At 34.1% G+C, this 25,665-nt stretch overlaps 1 protein-coding gene across 1 annotated transcript; it reads left to right on the top strand.

Moving 5' to 3' along the window:
* Positions 1-2,427: 2,427 nt before the first annotated feature.
* LOC146997052 (uncharacterized) lies at positions 2,428-25,439 on the top strand. The gene is made up of 3 exons (XM_085816456.1): positions 2,428-2,573; positions 3,916-4,015; positions 15,033-25,439. Exon 3 carries the CDS (start codon positions 23,925-23,927, stop codon positions 25,080-25,082), a length of 1,158 nt encoding a protein of 385 aa, XP_085672582.1. The 5' UTR covers positions 2,428-2,573; positions 3,916-4,015; positions 15,033-23,924; the 3' UTR covers positions 25,083-25,439.
* Positions 25,440-25,665: the final 226 nt, after the last annotated feature.

Below are 25,665 nucleotides of genomic sequence, written 5' to 3'. Positions count from 1 at the left end.
AATGCTGTCCAAAACTGAATAGGATTTTGCAAACATATGGACTATATTTTTTGACCTATAGATGCAACACTTCTTCACTTCAGAAGTAAGATTTAGAATTAAGAAATAAGAAGAGAGAGTATGTAAGAATAGAAAATAAATATATACGCTGGCTAGCAGAAGGATGCTTTCATAAAGGACTTTTTAAGAGAAACTGGCTCAGATTCACATTACATGTAAGGAAAACCACAAAAACTCCCATATAGCCAGCCTGAACTACCACTGTTCAGTGGCTTATCACTCCACTACTAGTGGATTCCAGTGACTGTTCGAATCTTTCACAGAAATCATCAGTTATGATGATTGTTGTTGTTTATTATTACCATTGGTACAGAATTTACTCATTATGATAATTTAATTTTAGTTTTTAAATTATAGTCATAAATTACTTGTAATAAATAGTGATTAAAAAATACACACTTCTTAATATTTTTACCATTTAAAAAATTTAATCATAAAAAGTATTTCTAATGCTGGCACAAAATTTACTCATTATAATTTAATTTGATTTCCTTCACTTTGAAATATTTTTTTACTTTCTTTTAATAACAGAACCTAAGAAACTAAAGTAACATATACTAGTTTGAAATGCATTTATTAACCTTTTGTAAATTTAAAATATTAGCTAAATATAATATAAATATTGACTAACTACTTAAAATATTAATGTTTAATACATTAATATTATATTTTGTAATTTAAAATACTAAACTTTTGTAAATTTCATTACTCATAACATAATCACTGCCTAAAATTCATTTACGGTAGTATTCCAAGAATTTATCATAGCAGTACTAGTTCAGTGTTGAAAATTAGAGAAAGGCTGTTTGTTCTGATCAAAAGCTTATTTTTTAGAATTGTTTAGTCTAGATCAGGTTTTGTTGACAATCCGCCATTTTTTTCCGATCTTCAAAGCCGGGTCTACCTTGGCTATCGAAGTTTGTCGCCAAATCAAAAAATCGCCAAAAGAACCAATACTAAAGCTGTTCCCCAAAATAATAAGCCAAAGAATTGCATAAACTCTGTGTTCTTGTACACATCGATCTGTTTTCACTTAAAAAAACATCCCAGAATTGCACAAACTAGGCATTGCGCACTGCTTTAAATTTGTCCATGTACACAGCAATCTATTTTTATTTTAAAAAATTGTCACTAATCGAAGGGGCACCCAATTCTACACTAGAACCCTCAATGTAACATCATCTGATATAAGAAAATATTTGGGAATTTGTATATTTAGTTCTGTATCAAGTGTTAAAGACTTTAGATTGTACTGGAATCCTGTTGTTGGAATATCTCTCATTCAAAATTCTATGCCAGTTAACGAATTTGAAAAAATAAGAAGATATCTTCATTTCAATGACAATAATTCATTTTCAACTGATTTGCAAGGAGGCCAGGATAAGTTTTTCAAACTGAGACCTTTGATTGATGAACTTCAAAAATCTTTCCTTTCCATTCCTATGGAAGAATCTTTGTGTGTCGATGAACAAATGCGTGCTACTAAAGCAAGACACCATTTAAAACAGTATATGCCTGACAAGTCTCATAAATACGGTTACAAACTCTTCATTTTGAGTGGAATATCCGGATTTGCATACAATTTCTATATTTATGGTGGCAAAGAACTTGATGTTGCTCAAGAGCCTGATTTAGAAGCTAGTAGTAATGTAGTTATTAGATTAACTCGTCCTGTTCAAGAAAATGTTAATCACAAACTTTACTTTGATAATTATTACAATTCTATTCCTCTGCAAGTATATTTGAAGAAAAAAGGAATCTTATCTCTTGGAACTATTAGAAGAAATAGAATTACAGACTGCAAACTTCCAACTGAAAGGGAGCTGAAGTTACACGTTCGTGGATCCATCACTGAGTTTGTCGCTGAATATGTTGGTTGTGAACTGTCAAACGTATCATGGAAAGATAATAAAAGTGTCACAATGCTCTTTACATTTGCTGGTACAAACCGGTAAGTGAAGTACAGCGCTTTGACAGGAAACAAAAATGTCATGTGAAAGTAAATTGTCCTTATGTTATAACAACTTATAACAAGCACATGGGAGGTGTGGACTTACTTGACAGTTTGATTGGAAGGTATAAAATAATAATGAAGCAAAAAGTGGTATTATCGGTTGTTTTACCATTTATTAGACCTGACAATTATCAATGCTTGGTTGCTTTGCAAGAGAGTGCACAAACAAAAGTGTAATAATGAAAAGCCTATGAAACTTGTTACTTTTAGATTGCAGTTAGCAAAAACTTTGTGCCTACATGGACAAGTAAAATCACTAAAAAGAGGGAGACCATCAAGTGCAGAGGAAACAGTTGGAAAACAATCAAAAAATGCTTCTCGAAAAGAGCCTCCAAAAGATCAGATTTGACAGAATTGATCACAGGCCAGAGCATTCTACATATAAACAATGATGTAAAATGTTGAATTGCAAAGGATTTACAAGAGTACAGTGCATGAAATGCTCAATTCCTCTATGTTTTTATAAAGAGAAGAACTGTTTTAGAGACTATCATTTACAGTAATTTTTCTCTCTTGAATGCATGGTGTAGCCATTTGGCACAGTTTGTTTTTTTATTTTTTATGCTTAACTGCACGATGTTGCCACTTGGCAACAAACTAACATTTGGGTTTTCATCCGCAGAGAACCCGTTGGCGGCATTGCAATTTTTACTCGCCAAGCTCGCAGCCGTAAATGTGATTTTTAGTGCATGTAAATTCAAGTTAGCAGACAAAATAGTATATTAAACTTGCAGACAAAATAATATATTAAGCATATGGTAGTAAAAATTCACAGATAATAAGCATGTAGATGTAAAACTAACCGGTTAAACTGGATATACGAAAATAAACCTGTCTTTTTCATAATATATTTGACAATACAAATAACCTTCAACAGTAATCAAATTTTCTTCAATAGCATTGTTAATAAAACTAGAACTGGTAAAATCCTAGTATATGGTGCAACCTTGGCACGACTTTGAAAATTATCGCCAATACCAAAAATGATCCAAAGAACGTCTATATATATGTATACTATAACACACATAGTATATGTATATACACACATAGTATACATAGTATATACTATGTTTAACTGTATATTTTCTTTGAATGACTCGTTAAATAATCATCGTATATGTCCCATTTTTACTGCTCATAATAAAGTCGCCAAAAGTAGTCAAATCCCGTGTGCACCGGATACTAGGATTAAACCCTAGAACTTTATACATTTTATTATTTTTCAAGAGTCATTTGAGTATTCCTTACACTAGCAGTGGTTTGCTAATTTTGATGACCATGGGGATGCATCAAACTACTATGTAATCTTAGATAATCAATAATATTTTTTATTTCAATTTAATCAGCTATTTATGTCACACCTGCCATCCTCTGAAAGGTTATTGTTAGAAAAGCATTAGCAATATAGTATCTTGTTAAAATTTTATGCCATAAAAATTGGAGCCAAGAACCGAAATCTATCGATGAAAACTTCTTTAATTATACAAAAATATTTCTATCTATTCGTTGTTACAAAATTCAGAAAAAATAACATGGAAAAGCGGAAAAAATAATAATAAATAAGAGAAGAATAATATAAATCTCCAAATGCGAACAACGACAGGGATAATTCAACAAAATGAACACAAGAGGAATGGCTGTAACCTTCAAACAGAGGAATAGGATGAATCCGATAGGTTACCAGGATTGAACTATTATCGCCAAAGTTGGCGATGTTTACATTTACCGGGTTCTCTGCGGAAGCGCTTCCTAACATTTAGTTAAAAAATAATGAAAATTTAGACTTAAATTTTTAAAAATATTTTTTCATGTTTTCTCATTACATATATATTTTTTTCAAGGAAAAATAAAAATGCAGTGTAGGGTTAAGCCCTGGATCAACCAGCTCATTCCGTTAAGCATACTTTTCAGTTTGTTGTTGGATCCTTTCGAGAAAATGAGGTAAGTTATTCTTTGATTTATAAGGTTTATAGTAACGACCGATTGCTTTTGATCTAATTTGTTTTGTATTTTCATCAAAATGCAAATTATATTTTAAAAAATCTAAAAGCTTTCAGATTTTATATGACGCCCAAGACGGCAATGGTTAAAAATTTTTAAGATAAAAATTTTTTTTTTCCCGTAAAGTGTTACCATTGCTTGCTTTGAAATTGTTGAGTTTGTTAATAAAAAATTCGTTAAAATTTTACAAAATATGGATTAGGTAATAAAACAATTTCCAAATTTGGGCTTCCAGATGCCCATGTTCGAGTGGTGGAGTACATTATTCAAAATTGGATGGCTCTAGGGACCGTTGTTTTATCACAGTGTGAGAAACATACATACATTTATGCAGATTCTCAATTATTTAAAGTTTTGAAATATAATTCTAAAATTTGGTGGCAACAACTTGAAAAGTGAACCACTGTTTATAGTGAATAGAGGCAAAATACCAGACCGAAAATTAAAAGCCCTCCTGGCCAAATTGGCCCTTTGGGCTAAAAAAATATTTTTTGTTTTTAAAGTCTGAAATATAAGCAACACTGATTACAGATGTTTACCATATTCCGTTCCTTATTTCTCCTTCCCTAGCCGTTTTACAATTGTGTGCAGTATATTTGGTAGGATACGAACTGCACGAAATTTAATGCATGACCCCTTTACTTAAATAACCAGAAGAGCCCTTTGTTAGTGCCAACTGTCCTATAACGAATAATAGCCAGCTTTTACATCCCCCTCCTTGTATATGATGGGTGAACAAAACAACAAAAGTAACTCAGGAAGTGGGCGATTTCTTCCTCTCCCCCTGAATTCCCAAGATGAGAGCCACAAAAAGTCATTTATCCCCCATAAATACGACATTTTACTGAGGCTTCAAGCCTCTATTTTCTTTAATCAGATGTAAAAACTGTGCATGCAAAACAAATATTAAATGAAATCTGGTATGTGCAAAAGTAAAAACGTATTTCTTTTACACTCATTTTATGGTTTTATAATGCTTAAAAGAATGATGAGCTAGATCTCCTTATATACACTCATGTCCAAAATTATGTTTACATGCATAAATTCACGGATTTCTCAGAGACTATGACTTATAATTTAATGAATTTTCGTGGAATCATACATAACATGATGACACATAAATGCAAAAGAAAAAATTGAAGATCACCTCATATGATATAAAATTGTAGCATGAAACAATAAAAATGGTAATAAAGTGTGACAAAGAGAGTTAAGAAAAAAAGGAATGATTCAGAAAAAGAATTATGTCTTACGAATTTAATATGGAATATGATCTCCCCTGACTTGTACACACATATCACAACGTGATTTAAGGCTGGAAATAACGTTGTTAACCACAGTTTGGGGAATTAATCTCCACTCTTCCAGCAATGCCATCTTCAGAGCATTTACATCTCTAGGAGGAGGATGTATACGTGCAATTGCTCTTCCAAGGTAGTCCCATAAGTTCTCTATCAGGTTAAGGTCAGGAGAGTTTGGTGGCCAAGGTATTCGCTTAATGTCTTCACTTTCAAGGAATTCATCAACGAGGTTTGCTCGATGTGGACGGGCATTATCATCCATAAATAAAAAGTCAGGTCCATACGCACCCCTGAAAAGTCTTACATAAGGATCTAAGACCTCATCTCGATATATCTGGCCTGTCACAGATCCGCTGCTGAACACGTGTAGGGGCGTAAGTCCATCGATCATTATTCCACCCCATACCATCACACCTCCACTACCGAAACGGTCACGTTCCACAATGTTCGAGGGATCATTTCATGTTCCTGACTCCCTCCAGATGTAAACACGTTTAGAATCACCAGTTAAACTAAACCGCGACTCATCAGTAAGGAGAACATGGGACCATTGATGTTCAGTCCAGTTTTGATGTTCTTTACACCAATTAAAGCGATCCCTCTTTTTCTGTGAAGACAGTAAAACACATACCCTTGGCTTTCTGGCATAAAGGCCTTTTTCATTAAGCCTTCTGTATATTGTTTGCCGTGATGCAACAGTTCCAGTGGCAGCTGCAAGTTCTGAACTTAACTGGCGAGCAGTAGCCTTTCTGTTACGACGGGCAGTTAATTTCAGATACCGATCTTCAGAAGCAGTTGTCATTCGTTTCCAACCTTGTCCAGGCCTTCTTACAACACTTCCATCATTTTGAAACTGTTTCCATAGCTTAGAGACTGTCTGTCTTGAAATATTCAGACATGTGGCTGTTTCCATGATTGACTGCCCTGCTTCTAAACGGCCGATAATTCACCACTTTACAGATTCTTCCAAATGATACTTCGAAGCCATAACAAACCGCTTTGAGTCCCTACACACTGAAATCAAACGCTATGTTGCAGAAATTCTCTCAAATATTCAGTTTGCGCAAAGCGCTTGATGACGTAACGCCTAGGTTTGCATATCACAAGCCGTTTGATTACTTTTGATTGGATAATGCTAATTAGGCTTGGTTTTCACACATTCCCTGCAAATACGGATCACATTGATTCGATATTTCATTGAATATCATCATTTTTGGGTATGTAAAGATAATTTTGGACATGAGTGTATATATGCGTAAAGGGCATATATAAATATATATATATATATATATATATATTAACGACATGCATAAAACTGATACGTAATCAACCTATCAAATATCTGATTTGTAGAGCACCTTAAATTAGTTTACTTGTCTAGATAAATATTAATAAATCTTTTTAGACAGTAGAATGGTTTTAAATTTCAAATTTGCCATTTTTGGTAAATAGCTTTAATTTATTTTTAAAAATTCTCTTAATTAAATCTAAATATTTGTTTTCTTAGGGACTTTTTAAAAATCACACCAATGTTATTTTAATATATGTCTTATTAAGCTTTCCATGTTTAGTTTTTGAAGTTATTTTAAAGTCATTTAATGTTCTTACAAATTCCGTATTTTAATATTAGAAATGTTTAAATATTTATTTTGTTTTCCAGTTACTCTAACCGTACTTTATTCTTTGTTTACTTTGACAAACATTTGATTTATAATATACATTTAATTAATAATAGGTGATGATCATGAGCAACTGCAGCATTTTCACAATTCATAAAAAATTTTCCAACTCCCTTATATTCATAGCTTGGCATTTCAACATCTTTTTCATATCAAGCTTTCATGTATCTAGAATTTGTATATTGTTTTATTGTATTTATGCCAACTTATATTTAAATAATTTTCATTAATTCCTGCATCATAATAATGAGCTAGATAGTCTGTATTCTCTACAGGAATTTATAATTCTACAGCTTGGAATTACGTACAAATTGAAATCTACAACTTATATATGCATAGCATAAAACTGATACGCAATCAACCTATTAAATATCGGATTTGTTGCGCACTTTAAATTAGTTTACTTGTCTAGATAAATATTAATAAATCTTCTTAGACAGAATGGTTTTAAATTTAAAATATTTACCAATTATTGTTAAAAGTTCTAATGTTAAAAATTCTCTTTATTAAACCTAAATTTAGGTTTCTTACGAAATTTTAAATTCACACCAATATTATCGTAATATTATTAAGCTTTCCATGTTTAGACATTGAAGTTATTTTGAAGACATTTAGCTTTCTTACAAATTCCGTATTCTAATATTATAAACTTTAAATATTTATTCTGTTTTTCAATTACTCTAACCGTACTTTATTCTTCGTTTCTATTGAAACACATTGAATTTCTAATACAAATTTAATTAATAATAACTAATAATTCTGAACATTTGCACTATTTCCATAAATAATGGAAAAAATTCGAGTTCTCTTATATTCATATCTTGGGAGTTTTAATTTCCTCTTAATCTATTTGTTTTTCATAGATCGTTTTGTATTGTATTCAGATTTTTATGTATGTATAATTTGTATATTTTTGTACCGCATTTATGCCAATTTACATTTAAATGATAATTTTCATAAATTAGCATCATAAGTATAGAAAAGGTTTCTAACACTTTATTTTCCAGCCTAGTTTTAGGCTTAATTATTTGCAAAATTAATTATTTGTAAAGAAAGATGGTCACTAAATCTCGCTAATGATATTTCTAACTGTAGTAGTTATAGTACAACGAGTTCATGCAATTTATAATATACCTCATTTATAATTTTTTAAAAATGTTTCAACAGTATTGGAATTAACAGCAATACATATACTTTTATACAGTTGATTGCAATGACTTAGATTGCCATTGCCTTTTTTTGTTGAGGCTTTTGTGTTATATTCCTAATATTTCTTAACGGCATACACATCAACTTAATCACAAACATGTAAATCTATAATTCAGCATACTTTTGTGTTTACTAATGCTGTGTCTTTGATTTTTTTAATACACTGTTCAACGCATAGCATTTCATCAGCCTAGTTTTAAAAGGTCTCACGTTCAAGCGGAAAAGTCATTAAACATTGGTAGTTCGACCCGAGTTTCAAAACCTAGAGTTACCCCAACTTTTTCTTTCTCTGTACATATTTACTGTGGCAAAATGCACTGTAAAAATTTCAGTTTATGAAGTAAAAATATTTTTAAAACTTATTCTTTAAAAATATTGCAAAACTTTTCACCTTTACCTTAGCATATCTCTTTACAAATCCCTTTATTAAGAAAAAAAAATAAGTAAAGAAATTAACTCGATTTCTGTGATCGATATCTTGGTACAAATTATATGTAACTTTTCCCCCAAACATAATATACGGATATCAATGAATTATGGATTACTTCTCCAAGTTTTGCTTACATGTTTATTCCAGAATTTTCCATTCATATTGAAAGTGTTTTAACTTTGTGAGCTTTATTTTATGACTTTTGGTTTAAAAAAAAAAGTATGAATTTTTGGTAAAAGAAATTAAGCTATTATTTATTAAGAGGATTGATTGATTATTAATTTGCAGTACTCTTTATCTAATTCTTCCTTTCTAGATAAGTTTTAGAAAAATTTTCGGTACTTTTCCGTTTTGCCGGCGCAAGCGACAAAGTCGCCAATAATGGTACAATCGATGCCAAACGAAATATTCTCGCTGGTAACCTTTTAAGCCTCATTTTCAAAACAAGTCGCAGCATTTTCTTATCAGATTGATTGTTTCTTTCAATACTGGCATATAATTACATAGAATTTTTATCTGATAGTTCAGTTTTATGTCTAAGGCCATTTTAGGTAATTAAGTCAATCAGGATGCAATCACAGCACTTAACCCGAAGCCGAAAATATAGAAAAGGTAAAATCAAGGGTTAAATTCATCAATTCTAACGAGAATGCATTAGCGAAGTAAAGCACTGCAGTTTTACATAATTTCTGAGTAAGCTATTCGTATGAATTGAAATATTTCTTACATTTAAACTTGTGTTCCAAATTAAGATTTAACGTGAAATTAATGTAGATAATTACTGAGAGCATTAGATTTTTGTAGAGTAGTTTACGTGAGATGAGATCGCTTGGGGTCACGTGATATAAACCGGCGAATCAGGATGTTGAACTATGAAAGCATAGTAAATTCTTAAATTAATGTCTTTTTATAAACTTATTGTCTTTATTTATTGGCTTTTTATAAAATTTTATGCGATATTAAAATGTTTATGCCTTCAAAAAAAGAATTCTTAGAACTAACGTTTTTTTAATATTTTTTTATGTGTATACTGTATGTTGTCGCCAATAAAGTCTGCTTGGCGAGATTTGCGCCGGCGAAACTGAAAAGTACCAAATTTTCTTAGCATAATAATTTTAATTTATTTAAAATATATATATTATACGTCAATATTCCAAACGCGTAGTAATGTTTTTGTAATAAACGTCACACTAAGTTATTTTTTTTAATGTAACTACTAATTTCTGTAAAAATTTACATGATTACTTTAATTAAAAAATATTTCTAGTACATTTTAACATACTTTCGTACCGAAAAATCGTTAATGAAAGACACACATTTCTAATGCTAACATTTGTCTTTACTAATAGCTTCTATTTTCTTTGCCAGTTCTTGCATTTATTAGTGTTATTCAAGTAATTAACCTGTTTGTTCGATGACTCTTGGCTGCTATTGGCTTCTGAAAGTATAATTGTAACCTTCAGCTTTTTGAAAGGGAGAGGTCTTCTCAAATCCATCTTGATGGGAGAAGGCCAAAACTAACGTTTGGTGACGCCACAGCTAAGAGCAATCAGCCAAACTGATCTTGAGTCAGGGCGCTTTCTTTTTCCCAGTAGTATATAAGAAACAAATATATTCTTCTCTTCCTATAAGGAATATTTAAAAACAAATACCTGAAGAATGGATTACTAATCTTTTAAACTCAGATGACGGGACTGCATCTTAGGGGAGTTTCTCAAATAATATTAATATTTGCTTGCTAATCAATAGTTTACGATACTATAGCTTTTGTTACATACCATTATATGCAGTTTAATAGCATTAAACACTTCAAATAGTTTTAAACTAATTGAAATAAATATTATATCAAATTTTTAACCACGGTGTGACTAGCATTTAAAACTAAATATTTTCTCTTATTTCCAAGCAGTACAAGAAATTGTGTTTTTATTGTCTCATATAAAAAATCGTACCCAGAAATTCGAGAGCTGCAAATATTAATATTTCATGTTAAGTTAAAAGGTTTGACATTCAAGAGAGAGTTTATGCATTTCTTAGATATAAGATTTATCAATGTTTAGATTTAATTGTTAGTAGCATAATTTTTAGATAAAAATATATTATTTTTGAATTAATCTGGGAACATAGCGATATAAATGCATTCCATTTCATTATTTGGTTTACACATAGATTTTGACATATTGATTCTTTTTGCATTTGGTATGCATAGACACATCTAGAAATATGTTCAATGTAAAAATTTGAAGCAATTAAAAATACTCATCTTCATAACTAAACATCTGTTTCATAAATTTAAATACCCACTGAAATGTCTTCAACGAGATACTCCACATTACTAATATTAAATTAATGTATTAATAAGGATTGATTTTTCAATTTCTGGGATTTTGTTAGTTTTTTAAAACGATCATTATCATTAAAAATTGAATATTTGGTTTATTGAACTAAGGGAAACCTTACAGTGCTACAACAGTCTTTTTTATCAAAATGTTAAACTGCAGTAGAAACATTTTGCATTTCTAAAGAGGTTGAATATAACACTTTTTTTCAAAAGTGCTTGAGCTATTTGTATAGAATGGTGCTACTCTATGATATATAATTTTTTTCAAATGGAATAGACTTGCATAATACAGCTTATTATCTGTATCATTTAAAGATTATGATTAAATGATTTTAAATGATTGGTTTCACTTTGGTTCAACCTATTATTCCTTATATATTTCAGTAAATAAACTAAATCAAACAGTAAAAAAATCTCTTTTCCCAAATAAAATTCGTTTTCAATAGCAGACACCATATGACCATTACATAGCATTTATAGTTAACATAGTTGTCGGAAATTATGGAAACAACCTCGAAGCCACAATCATGAAAACTTTTAACACCTGTAATGTCTGAATTTTTAAATCGTTTGGCTTAAGGTTATCTACAGGAAACACTGCAACAACTTCTTTATTTGAAGATATGATTGAAGAAATCACAATGGTTTGGATTGTAAGAGCTTTTTGAGGAACATCTGTACAAGACAAACCTTCAGTTTTACCATTCTTATGTGCAATAGTAAGTTTAATACAAATCTTATCAAGTAAAAGATTCCCAACCTCTTCATGATTTTGTAGTCATGAAGATTTTTGAGATAAATACTTTGCATTTAACCTTGTTGTCGGGGGTTAAATGCAAAGTATTTATCTCATAAGTACCCAGCATTTAATGTTAACATTTTTAAGAAAGAAGGATGCCATAAAATCAAGGACGAGCTTTCTTGTATCAGAGAATAACACGTAGGACTGCTTTAAAATAATGTGCAAGTTCATGTCATCATTTCAGCTGTGTAGGTTGGGAATTTAGCTTTCAATAATGAAATCTTTTCCCTAAAAACTTAATCGGTATATCATAATCTGTTCTGATGAACTTTCAGAACACGTCTGAAGAGTTTCAGTTACCAAATCCAGCATTTCTTCGACTATTTTTGAGGTTTTCTTATAACTGTTCAATTGATTTGAAAGGTTTTCAAATTTTGACCATTTATTACATAGTATATCTTTTCCCAAAAGACATTAAAACATATTTGTTATATTTAAACTTTCACGAAAAACTGAAACAGTTAAATCATGCTCGACTTTAAATACACAGTCACTGCTGGGCAACACTTCAACTCAATACGCAAAAAGTATAGAATCAGATGCTTTCATTATTGCCCATGCATATGATAATATATTGCTATTAAGTTTCAAAAATTCTGAAAAGGAGGCAGTGTTGTCTGGAGCACACAGTTTTTTTAAAGGGACGGTGTACTTTAAAATAGCTGAAAATCAACCAAAATATTGAATCTGTGTTTTGATTCTCTCGTAATATTCCACATACGTAACTACATCATATGCAAAAAAACGAGTTGAAATAGTCTAACTTTTAAAGAATTACAAGCATTTAAAATGTGTAAACAGCGAAAACTTTGCTCTTTAAATTTTGGAGAAAATGTAAAAAAATGTACTTCAACAGTTATTTACTGATGTTATAATTTATATATTTGGCAAAAGAAGTGTTTATTTTTTAGAAAAAGGCTATAAATGTCAGTATTGACAACTATTAATGAATTTAACTTTAGTTATGTAAATGCTATAGGCTTAGAACAGGAGGAAGCGTGATCAACGTCGCTTGAACCAAAGCAAAAAGAGAAGTTTAAAACTGGAAAAATAGAAATAGTAAAAAATATTGTATTCGGAAAGTATTAAAAGATAATGTAAATGAAGGTAAAACATAGGATGCGGGTGAATTTTAACAGTTTCATTTTTCCATAATGGATAAATTGCTTCTACCTCTAACTTTGAATCACATATGAATTTGCCATGTTTATTTTTCTCAAGTTTAGTATTATGAGATTAAAAATAGTTAAATCACACAAAACTATTATCCAGTGTCTATATATTCATATTTAAAGTTAATTTGCTGATTCTCATGACCATGTATTAAAGGTAAGTTTGAAGAAAGCTTTAAATTCGGTTTTCTCAAAACAAATCTTTTCGCAGTTCGCATGTCTTGAAAATGCTTCTCATTTTTAATTCAAATTGAATGATATTTGGAAAAAACTATCTTGTTATATGTTACAGTAGATCCGTGTACGCATTTTTGGATATGAGGTTATTAAGAAGTTTAAGCGTGTGATAAGTTTTAACAAAAGGTGACTTTTTCAGAAAACTGGGTTTAAGTTCACAAAAAGCCTTTTTAGAAATTTCTGATACATCATATTCAATAACGGATTACACAAAAACTTTATAACTAACTTAATCCCATCAAGATGGCCTTAATCTTCTTCGGAAAGTATGAAGACTCCCTGTAGTGTTCTAAGGGGATAGAAAAACTTTTGCTTTATGTGGTCGTTAAATTCTCCAGCTAGAAAAGGGGGACGAAATTTTGATTCGCTGTGTTGGGGTACACCCACATATTTAAATTATTTTGGAACCTCCGTATAGTTTCCTTAACCTTCATTTCAGTCTGCCAATTTGGGATAGCAATAATTTATTCGAAGAAGATTACATCTAATTTAAAAGGGGACTTAGTACTCCCAAATCGATAAAATTTCCCTCCTTTTTTTTTTTTTTTTTTTTTTTTTTTTCTATAAAAATACCCTTTGTGATACGATAAGAACAGAAGTGGGGGTGTAATGAAAGTGATCAAGTTCCTGACTGTAGCATTATTGAATGCTGCTGGAACAAACAATTAAACTTTTTATTAATTAAAATACACCTGAATTAATTTAAAATGCGATTTGTATAGGAGAACAAATCGCTAAAAGAAGAAAAGAAATCACATATGTCACTGAGGGGTTTTAAATGTTTTATGTCTATTCAAATTTCAAATTTTACTTTTTTGAAAAAAATGAATAAAACGACAAATTAATATTATTACTATTGATTATAAATGTTTTAGAAAATATATTAAAATTAATTCTGATATTAAATGTGTTTTGAACATGTTTTAGAAACAAAAACAGGTAAAGAAAAATTCTACTTGCATTTTATGATTTTTTTGGCAATATTTCTGGCCACTTAAGGTTTGTAATTAAAGCTTGTAATTTATTTTAATATCAACAGTTATATCAATCGTATGCTTATATCAACTGAACAGTACTAGGTTTTATTATATATATAATATGTGTGTGTGTACTGAAATTCAGTAATAAAAATTTAAAGAAATTTGAAATGATTTAATAACCATTCAGACAGTTTACATTCTTTAAATTGCTATTTTTCAATACATCCTTTTACTTAAAGTCCTAAACTTGTACCGATATGGACTAAATTATTTAATATTTTTACTGCTTATTTAAAATTATTTGATTAATAGAACCAAGGATAAGTTTTGCAAAATAGTGAAAAGAAAAAATATAAGAAGTGAAAATGTATTTGAGATCATATGTTGTTTTGAAGTTTTTACATAAAACCCTGCTTTTTTTTTCTCAGAAATAAATTCATTAATTTAAAAATAAACCCTTAATGTTATGAAGAACACTAATAAATACAATAAAAAAATTTGGGACAAGTACATTGAAAATTGTGGGAGAAGAAAGAATTTTTATTGTTAAAGTTTTCTTCAGAAAATTAAAATTTAAGAACAATTACTAGCAAAAAAATTTTTTTTTCAGCTTAAAATCATTTTGTCTTATAAAACCACTTAATAATATTCATAAAAAGTAGATGAAAGTTCTTAATCGAAAGAAATAACTTAAAATGTATTTTAAGTCCCCTTAAGGGAAGAATACTTTTTAAGTGAAGTCATTTAAAGTATTCTGTTCACTTTTGTTAATTCGAATTTTACTAAAGAATATTATCCTCCCTCAGTTCTCAAGAGTCTCGGACAATAACAGAGGACGGTCCATCCCGACTGATGATGTTTATGGAGGCTCGCCTAACGCTGTGTCGCCTGCTGTGTTGTAACGTCGATGTGCTGATGTTTCAGGAAATTAGAGCTTTAGTAAATCGCAGGAACTGTCAATGGAACCCTTATGAGAATGCTGACCACTTAGACGAAGCTTTTGCTAATTATAGGGATTTAAACGAGGCCTGGAAAGTATTCCAAACCAGTTACGAAGGTTTCGGAAATGTGTGTGAAGCTTCAGATGAAGGGATTGCTAGCACCTCTCAGCAAATAACATACAGTGTTTCACCATTTGATGACTCATTTTTTCATCTGCTATCGAAAACAAATTTTAAATTTTAGAGAAACTGTCTCTATTATTACATCTGCATGGAATGAAGACTTCAAGTGATCACCTGAAAAAAACAGGTACTGTTTCTAAAGTTAAACTGTTGGCAAAAAGAGAAAAATCCATCGCTACAGACATTAAAAGTCTTCAAATACAGACAGACAGAAAGAAGTACAGGAGGCACCAAAACATCGCCATGGGCAAAACTGGTATCGCCCCACTGCACTAACCATCTATAGAAGTGTACCCTGACCGGGCACGCTAACACCATGCTCGGGAATTAGTTTACATTGCAGCAAGCAGCATTCATAATACACTGTTATATATTAATGGTGCATAATTTGCATTGCAGACAATATTGTCTCAGATATACTTTACACGGGTACTTTGCAGTTGAATGGATAGATACAATAATTACAATGCATAATTACAATAAGTTATTTACATATGTATATACATATTTCTTTTGTGTTTCGGTTTGGAGGTTTGTTGGTGGGGGGGGGAGTGTTTATGGTATGTGGTTCGTTGTTTATTTGGTTTTTTTGTTACACGATTCACAGTTTATAAGTTATTATTCATAGTGCAATTCATAATACAGCATACAGTTTATGAATTCATTTCATGGTACATAGCGTTGAGTACGTAGTACTGGTGCATCTGTCACACATTGCACAGTATGAAGTAGTTCATAGTTCATGGTATGAGAAAAGTTACGGTTGTCTCAATAAATGGATATATTTAAGTGCGTTTTCTAAAAGCACTTCTGTATAGTATGAGGGTGAGAGTGGATGTTCTTATTTTTGCATTTTATGAACTTAGAGGATTATTTGGGGTTGTAAGCTATGGATGACACAGGTCCAGTCCTTGGCGGTGTAAGAAATCAATAATATTTTTGATGTTTTGGAAAACTTTACGGTGCTTAATAATGAATCTTCTAAATTCTATTCCAGTGTCAGTGGGATGGCGAATGTGATGGGCTGACATTAGTGGACACTGAAATATGTAAAGTTCAGGGTCTCCGCATTCTCCGCATATGCATCTTATCCGACGTAGCCATATTGCGATCATAAAAATACTTGGGGAAGGGACCGTGACCTGAGATGTACTGGGTGAGGAATTATGTTGAAATTGTACTATTTTCATCAGCCTTCCGTAGTAGTTCGAATGTACGTCGTCCTTGTGGTCCTCGCTCCCATTGACGTTGCCACTTTTCATTCGCCATTTGTTTTAGTTTGTATTTTAATGCTGATTTAGGACATGGGATATGAATTTGAGATCCTGTTTGTTCTAGAGCTGCCTGTTTTGCTAAATAATCGGCCCTTTCATTGCCTTCACAGGCGTTGTGCCCTCTGTTCCATGACAGGACAAATTTCTTATTACTTGTGCTTATGATGTCTTGAATTTGGTGGGCTATAGGAGAATTTGTGTGCTGTTGTTTGATGGCATGTATGGAAGACTGACTGTTGGTGATTACGTGGATGGTATCTGTATTTAAGTCATTAAGTTGCATAATGCTGTTTAGTATGGCTATGAGCTCTACTTGATATACACTATTTTGCGTCCGAAGGTAACCTTGCCATTTGCAGTGGAGGCCTTTTTATGGTGACTCTGCTTCCTACCTTATTTTCGATCTTTGAGCCATCCGTGTATGCAGTATAAAATCAATTGATGGCGGTGGCTTGTCAAGGTTGCAATGGAGATTGTGAAGACCCAAAGCGGGATGTCTGTTATATTTCAATGGCTTTTCTTCATCTTCTTGTGAATTGAAAATTACGCCATTGTACGTCGAAGTTTTCTTGAGTTGTAGGATGATTGTGGACAGTGCGTCGATTTCTGTTTGAATTGGTAGTGGCGTCACCCCGGCTATTGTTCGTAGTGCGTTGGTGGAGGTTGTTGAGAATGATCGGATAATATTGATCAAGAAAGGTCTTTGAATTGAGTTAAGGGTCCGAATTTTTCTTGCTGTCATGGGAAAGGTCCAGATAGCGGCTCCATAGGTGATTATTTTATTGACTACTGTCTGTAATAGAATTTTCATAATGCGATGATTAAGGCCCCAGGAATATCCTTTCATCGCCCTTAATGCTTTTGCGATTTTGGCTGTGGTTAGCTTTTTTTTGAAGATGTGGTATCCAATTGAATTTCTGGTCTATGGTGAGTCCTGTTTTTATGGAGAAAACCTTTCCATTTAATTTCTTGGCTAATGGGGTTTTGGATGGGGAAGTAGACACCGCAGCCAACCTTCTCTTCTATCTTTCCATCTGTAAAGGCTATTGTTGAGTTATTGTTGAGTTGCTGGTTGTTATTGTTGATTGTTATTATTTTCGTATGCGGAGTTGCTGGATGCCTGTTGTATGGTAGGGATCTGGTTTCATAGTATTGCAGGTTGTAGTTTGTATATTCATAGGTGATTAGAATTTGGAGCTGTGAAACAGTGGAGTAGATCACTTCGTATGTTGTTTCCAGGTGGAGTGGCGTCGTGCCTGCTAGTATGTCTAATGCTGAGTTTGGAGCTGTCTGAAATGCTCTTGTGATGTTCAAGGTGAATTGTCTTTGAATGGTGGTTAAGATCTTCTTTCTTTCTGTCATCAGTAGGGCCCAAATTGCTGCTCCATAGTTTACTATTTTTGTAATGACGGTTTGGAGCAGAATCTTTGTGATATGTGGGTTGAGGCCCCAGTTTGTTCCATGCATTCTGTGGAGATTTTGGCTGATGGAATGTGTCTTTGTTTTGATGTTTTGGAGGTGTTCAATATAGTTTAATTTTTGATCAATGAGGATTCTCAGATATTTTATTGTTTTTGTATGCTTTATCTTGTTGCCATCAGCTTGACTGATAACTACTTGGTGAGGTTTTGGCCTGGTTTGTGGAATGTTATGATGCGTGATTTTACTGGTGAAATTTTTAGTTTGTATCTTGTGCAGTGACTTTTGAAGAGGTTAACTACTTCTTGACAGTTCTTTTCAAGTATGGCGTGTGTTCCTCCAACAATGAAGGCTATGTCGTCTGCAAAAGCTGTAATTTGTGGATATTGTGGCCAAGTTTGTTTTATAATTTCATTGAAGGTAAGTACCCACAGGTCTGCGCTCATGCAGGCTCCCTGTGGGCATCCTCGGGTCCGGTTCCTTGTGATGATAGTGTTGTTGTATAAAATGGTGCTTGCTCTGTTTTGTAGGAAGTCGATTATGGTGTTGTATATATTGCGGGGACAGTTGATGTTTCTTAGTGCTTGACGGATGGCAGGCCACCAGACTGAGTCGAATGCATATTGAACGTCGAGGCTGACAATTGCAGAGTGTAGGTTATTGGCTTTGTTGTGGTTGATTTGCTTGATGATGGCGTGGATGGTGGAGCATTGTTGTCGGAATCCGTATTGGTGGTCGCTGATATAGTTTTGGCTGTGGAGGTGGAATTTTAGTCGTCCAACAAGACATCTTTCTAGGATTTTTCCAATGGCGGGTAAGAAATTAATTGGGCGATATGATGAGGGGTCTTCTGGTGCTTTATGTTGTTTTAAGAATAGAATTATCTGTCCTGTTTTTAGGCAATTTGGGAAGGTGGCTAGCTGAATGCATTTGTTAATTAAGTTTAGGAAGAGACTGGGTTCAATTTGATGGATCAGTTTTATTGCATATGCCATCAGGGCCTGGTGCTTTTTTGTTGTTGAGTTGCTTAATGATTTTGCCTATTTCTATTGCTGTTATTGGTGGGTTGTCTATGGTTAATGGTGGTTGGTGGTTGATGGTTGTTGCGTAGTTCTTGCTGGGTAGGGTTATCATCTTCTGGGTCGTCTCTGCATTACTGCGTCCAAAATGGCATTGAGGGTTGTTTCTGTTGTTCCGTTGCTGTTTGGTTGGTTGTTGCTTGCGTGGAGTTGAGTAGGGGCAAATATTTTATTGGTGGCTATTCTGTAGAGTGGTTCGTAGACATCTTGGTTGTTTGAGCAGCATGTGTGCCAGGGTTTAAGTTTTACTTGTATTATACTTTGTTTATACAGACTTAATGGTCTTCATTTTATTGTTTCCAAGATAGCGTGGAATTCCTGGTTATTGTTTGTCCTGGCTTGTGTGTTATAAGTGCGTGCGATTTTATGTGTGATATTTGGAGTTTTATTCTATGAGTTGAATATATTAAGGGTGGTGTTGCAGTTTTCCTCTAGTTGTCTTCGTGTAGATCCTTGGATTATGAAGGCAACATCATCAGCGAAGGCTACAATCCTTGTATGATTTGGCCACTGATAATCGATAATATTATTAAAGGTGATGTTCCAGAGGTCCGCGCTCATACATGACCCTTGGGGACATCCTCTAGTTTGTTTTCTGGTGATTATGGTATTGTCATAGATTACTGTGCTTTGTCTGTTCTTGAGATAGTCCGTAATCGTAAGGTACAGGTTTCTTGGACACTGCATCTCCCTGAGGGCCTGCTTGACAGCTGGCCACCAGAGAGAATCAAATGCATTTTGCAGGTCAAGACATAGGAGAGCCGAATGCATTTGATGGCTTTTGTTTGCTTGTATTTGAGAGATTGCTATATCTATTGCATGAGTTGTTGAGCTTTCGGGTTTAAATCCATACTGGTTGGTACTTATTCTATTGTCTTTATATATATATGGTATTTTAGTCTATTGACCAGAAGTCATTCAAGGAGCTTTCCCATGGCTGGTAGTAGATTTATTGGTCGGTATGAGCGAGGGTCCTTTGGTTTTTTATTTTTCTTCGAGAAGAGGATAATTTGCCCATGCTTGAAGCAGTCTGGGAAGCAGTTGTATTTCAGGCATTCATTGTACAGATTTAGGAGTATTTCTGGGCTGACTTTAGATCATCTTCAAAATTTGATTTGAAATCCCATCTGGGCCAGGTGCCTTCACATTGTTGAGTGTTTTGATGAGTTGTAGTAGTTCTTTTTTTGTAAATTGTGTGCCATCTGGGGTGCTTGGTGAATTAGTGGAGGTTCTTAATTCTCGTTGCTCTGAGGTGTCTTCTTCGCTGTTGTCACGGGGAAAAATATGGTCTAGGATGTTGTTTAAGGCCTCTGTCGTAACGTTGGCGTTCTTGTACATATGTATGCTATTTGGGGTGTGTATCTGTGTCAGCTTGAAAATCTTTGAGGTGGCCATTTTATAGAGTACTCCCTAAGTATTTTGGTTACTGGTGCAAAAGGAGGTCCAAGATTTTAGTTTAGCTTCCGTGATTTTCTTCTTATAAATTGCCCTTTGCCTGTTGCATTCGGCCCATGCTGCTGTGCGATCTTTGTCGTTTGTGCGGGATTTTAATCTTCGTCTTAGCGCTCTGGTCTTTTGGTGATCTGCACGCAGTTCTCTGGTCCACCAGTTAGCTTTTGTTTGATTGGTAATTGACTTTAGTTTAAAGGATGCATGGCAGCATTCTTGAATAAGTCGCATGAGGTGTATTGCATATATATTGACATCTTCTTTGGAATTAGTCTGGGTGATGGTTTGTAGAATGGATTGAACTTTTAGACTTAATAGTTTGATAAACTTTTTCTCTGTGCTGCTACAAATTCGAAAGCGTTTCGTCCGTATGTTTTCTATTTTCTGGGCAATTTCAAAGGTGATGTATTTGTGGTCGGAGAAAGAATAGTCTTCGCTGATCTTCCTATTCTGGATTTTGTGAGTTAGGTGGTGTGTACTGAGAGTTAAATCGGGCCATCCTCTTCCATTGATTGTGGTAATAGTGCGTAAGTCCTCAGGGTCGTTATGCAGGATTAGATTGTTAGAGTTAATAAAGTCCTCCATTTCTGTTCCTCTTGGGGTCGTACGTTAATAACCCCACAGGCTGTTCTGTGCGTTAAAATCACCATTGATCACACGAGGAACGTTGCTATTGTGGAGAGTCATCTTTATTTCTTGCAGGGTGTTATCGAGGTCTTCAATAGGTGACGCATAGGCGCTAGTGAGGTACATTTGTGATTCTGCTGTGGTTATGGATATGGTGCATCTCTGTGTGCTTTGATAACGAGTGGAGTCCAGGACTTATTTAGCATGATGATGGCTGCTCTCAGGGATGGAAAAATGACTGAAATAAAAAAAAAGGTCTGTTTATCAACAAAAATGTACAGAACTTTATTCCATCAATGCAAATAAAATTTCAGTGAGATGTTTATGTTGGATTTTCTTACAATGGGATATTAAAAAAAGCATAAAAAATATGCAAAAATCGACCCGACATATTATCAAGAGAAAGTTCTATTGTGCTTCTAGTCTTTCAAAAGGAACTCTTCCTAAGTACAAACCCACCACGACTGAAGGACACTGAGGAATGAAAATCAGTACCCCCAACCGGAAATTTAAAAAAAAATGTTTCTATTATGGAAATCATAATGCAGGAAATGGATAGTACAGAAAAATGGCTATCAGACTGGTGACTTAAAAATTTTAGGAATTTAAAAGAGGCCTGGAATCAGGTACGAAGTTACATTTTAAACATTAATTAAATCCCAAACTCATTTTAAAAATGTGAGAACAACAAATGTACATATTTATAAATGTACATATTTGGACGATTTTTGCACATTAATTCTTGCAGATAATGCAGTTATACATCGTTATCAGCATCGCTGTTCATTGAGTGAAGCAATGCGATTGTCTGTTCTTCGGACATGTCCTTGTCTTTAATTTGCCAAACTGGGATATACCGTAACATGAATAGGATTTTAGAAAATAATGCAACCATGATATAAGTAACATGGAACTGAGGAAACAACAATTACTCTAGGACACTGAAATAATTGCAATAGCACTAGAAAAGGTACTGCAAGTTTCTTGTTTTCTAGATAGGATACATAAAATAATGCGTATTTTTTTTTTTTTTTTTTTGAAATTAAATTTGAAATGTGTGACCCTTCTCGTAAACATATTTGTTTTATAAGGTATTTCTCCCGCTTTCCTAGCGTGCCTTCATAGTGTAGTGGTCAGCACACTGAGTCGGTATTTCAGAGGTCCGTAGTCAGATTCCCGGCAAAGGTGGTTGCTAATTTTTCATCTCTCCAGCTTCCAAAAATTACCTAATGTCTCTACAGTAGCGTCTGAACTAAAAAGGGTGTTGGATGAGGATTCTCGACACTCAGGATTTGGCGATTGGGTCCCCTGAAATCCCCAGTCGTCCTTTAAAAAGGGGCGTATATATAAGGTATTTCTCCTGCTTTCCTATCCTGCCTCCGTGGTGTAGTGATCAGCACACTGAGCTGGTATTTCAGAGGTCCGTGGTCCGATTCCCAGCGAAGGCGGTTGCTGATTTTTCATGTCTCCAACTTCCAAAAATTACCTAATGTCTCTACAGTTTTTAGGAAACTTTAAAAAGTAGTACTATGATTTTGGGCAAATTTCCCCATTACAATAACAATAACATGGGTTTGGAAACTCCGTGAGGGTAAGTCGCACTATTTGAGCTCCGTCTTTTTGTTCAATAACTACGGAAATTTTACTCACATCGACTTGATAGTAGTTGCTATCTGTTCCTAAGATCAACAGGAACAATTTGATACCTCATTTGTATATGTGGGTCAATTAGTTCTCTAATTATAATTTTTACAACAAATTAGCATTGAGCTGTGTTATTCCCAGCAGATATACCACCTTTGAAGTCCTCTGAGGGAGCTGTTGTTACCCGTCGCAACCAAAAGTTACATCATCTTAAGGGTAAGTCGCACTATTTGAGCTCCGTCTTTTTGTTCAATAACTACGGAAATTTTACTCACATCGACTTGATAGTAGTTGCTATCTGTTCCTAAGATCAACAGGAACAATTTGATACCTCATTTGTATATGTGGGTCAATTAGTTCTCTAATTATAATTTTTACAACAAATTAACATTGAGCTGTGTTATTCCCAGCAGATATACCACCTTTGAAGTCCTCTGAGGGAGCTGTTGTTACCCGTCGCAACCAAAAGTTACATCATCTTGTAGAGATAAATTCCCTCTTCAATTCAAGATATGTGTGAAGACAATTGGATAATTGCAAAATTAATTATGGCCAAATTACTCTAATTACATCGCAACATTTCGATTCGGAAGACGATTTGCGCATTCCCCTCCCGTGAGGAGAGGAAGCTGTCAAGGCCAAATCCAATGGCGAATTTCTTCATAGTAAGCTTTTAATCAGGCCACTGCTAATTAGGCCGCTAATTATTATATCAACTTGAAACTTGTGCCATACTTCCAATAAGAACACGGAAGGTTCAAATTTCCAAATTTGAAACAGATCCGTTAATTAGAAACGGAGATACAAATTTTTGCACTAATTTTTGGACTTAGTAAAAATTGTGTTTTGTGACTCACTTGCAATTTGAAATAGTGTGTGCTCAGTGTGTACCACCTGAATATAACAGCTTTTGGATTACAGCAAGTGTTAAAACAGATGAAAAACAGAGAAGTTTAACGACCAAGTTTGTTACAAGTTTTGGAGTGCACCCAACATTGTTAGGTTATTAAGTACTGCGTGCCACTTTTACAATTGATCAGTCATTGAGTACTTTAAGTATTTACAGAATTCTTCTTTGAAATATGTCCTGTCAATCAGTTTTCCCGATTGACGGTGATTCAGCACATCCAGAAAATGGACTTGATCCTACGTTAGTATTGGCATCTGATTTACCTCATACTGATAAAATTACTGCACTGTGTGACGACATTCGAAGAATTGCAACTACTAAACGAAGTTCAAAATTTTTGCTGCCCACGGATTTATGCACTAGACTCTTAAATTCTCTTACTGCTTTACAAACTCTTGCTTCAGCGGGTCCTGAATTTGTAGTAAAACCCACCAAGGTTGATATTGGTGTTAACACCTCCACAGTACTTTGTTGCGAATTAGCTCATTCCTCGCCATCACTACCTTCTGTTCCTTTGCTAAGTGATTTACCGGAGTCTACATCTTTGCCTGCTCCACCAATACCTAATTTTGCGGAGATTGCTAGAAAACATAACAAGCCTAGTATATATATTAATCCCAAAGCGGACGTCTCAGAAGTTGAGCTCAAAGCTGAATTAAATGCTAAAGTTCCTCGCTCAAAACTTAAGGTTGGCATTGAGAGAATTATTAAAACCCGCCTAGGCGGTTTGGAGGTGATCTGTAACTCTAATGATGATGCCAATGTCCTTGAAAAAGAAATCCAAAACCAGGACATCCCAGCGGAGATTAGCCGTCCCCACCGGCACAGATCTCGATGCGCAGTTCATGACCTGCCCGAATCCATCAAGCCAGAGGATGTCGCTGCCGAAATCAGTGGTGCCACTGGCATGCCCAGTAACATCTTCAAGCCTCTACATCGACTCAGAGAGCTCCGTAAAGGGCACGTTAAGTGGATCTTCGAGTGCGAGGCACGAGGCTTCTGTGCACGTATGCAACAACACAAGATCTTCCTCGGCTGGCAGGCACAAAGAGTCTCGGAACACATTGAAATTAGCAGATGCTTCCAATGCCAGCAGTTCGGTCATCTACAAGCCAACTGCAAGAGTCAAAAACAATTTTATTCCTACTGTGCTGAGGAGCACGGCATCCGGGACTGTACAGCGCAAAATCCACTGTGTATCAACTGCAGTGATGCCAATGCTCGATTCGGAACTGGTTTCGACTACGACCATCCTGCCTACGACTCAGCCTGTATCCAGTACCAACGTCATGTGCAATCCATCCGAGATAAGACAAACCACGAGAACTAATAATCAATCCTTGCCTTATATTGGAAATGCATTGGCTGATACTATAAACATGGATTTTATCTGCAGTGGACTTTCAATTAAAATGTATACAGATCAATCTTCAACGTGCTAAGGCTGCTGTTCTTCAACTTACGCGTTACGCAGTAGAACGTGAGGCTGATCTCATCTTTGTTCAGGAGCCTTATATTAAGGACGGACTTGCTGTGGGTTTCCTGCTTTAGTGGTCTGTCTTTCAAACAGGCGACTTGGAGAAACCACCCAGGGCCATCATTATCAATTGCAATAAGGGTTGGAAACCGACTGTCGTCGCAGCTAATAGGGACAATGTAGCCATTCTTCTTGATGTACAGGAAACCTCCATGCTTTTTATTTCACAATATTCATCTCCATCCGAGTCCATTCTTCCTTCATCGACTTTTCTATCAACTATCCCTAGTCTTAGCAACCATCGCTATATTACATTTTCAATAGCTCAGCCTACAACCATTCAAATCAACTTTCTTCAGCCAATACTCGGGCTGATTTGGAGAATTTCATAGTTGTTTTACAAAGGGGTCTTCAACAAATCTGTAATGATCTTTTA

This window comes from Stegodyphus dumicola, chromosome 5 (assembly GCF_044657685.1).
Source record: "Stegodyphus dumicola isolate Sdum_Otavi_A_Nest chromosome 5, ASM4465768v1".
Taxonomy (NCBI): domain Eukaryota; kingdom Metazoa; phylum Arthropoda; class Arachnida; order Araneae; family Eresidae; genus Stegodyphus; species Stegodyphus dumicola.
The sequence above is the reverse complement of the archived record's forward strand: the minus strand, read 5'-3'. Positions and strand labels throughout refer to the sequence as shown.

Coding starts and splice junctions, on each gene's coding strand:
- LOC146997052 (XM_085816456.1), top strand. CDS start 23,925: ATGTCCTGTCAATCAGTTTTCCCGATTGACGGTGATTCAGCACATCCA.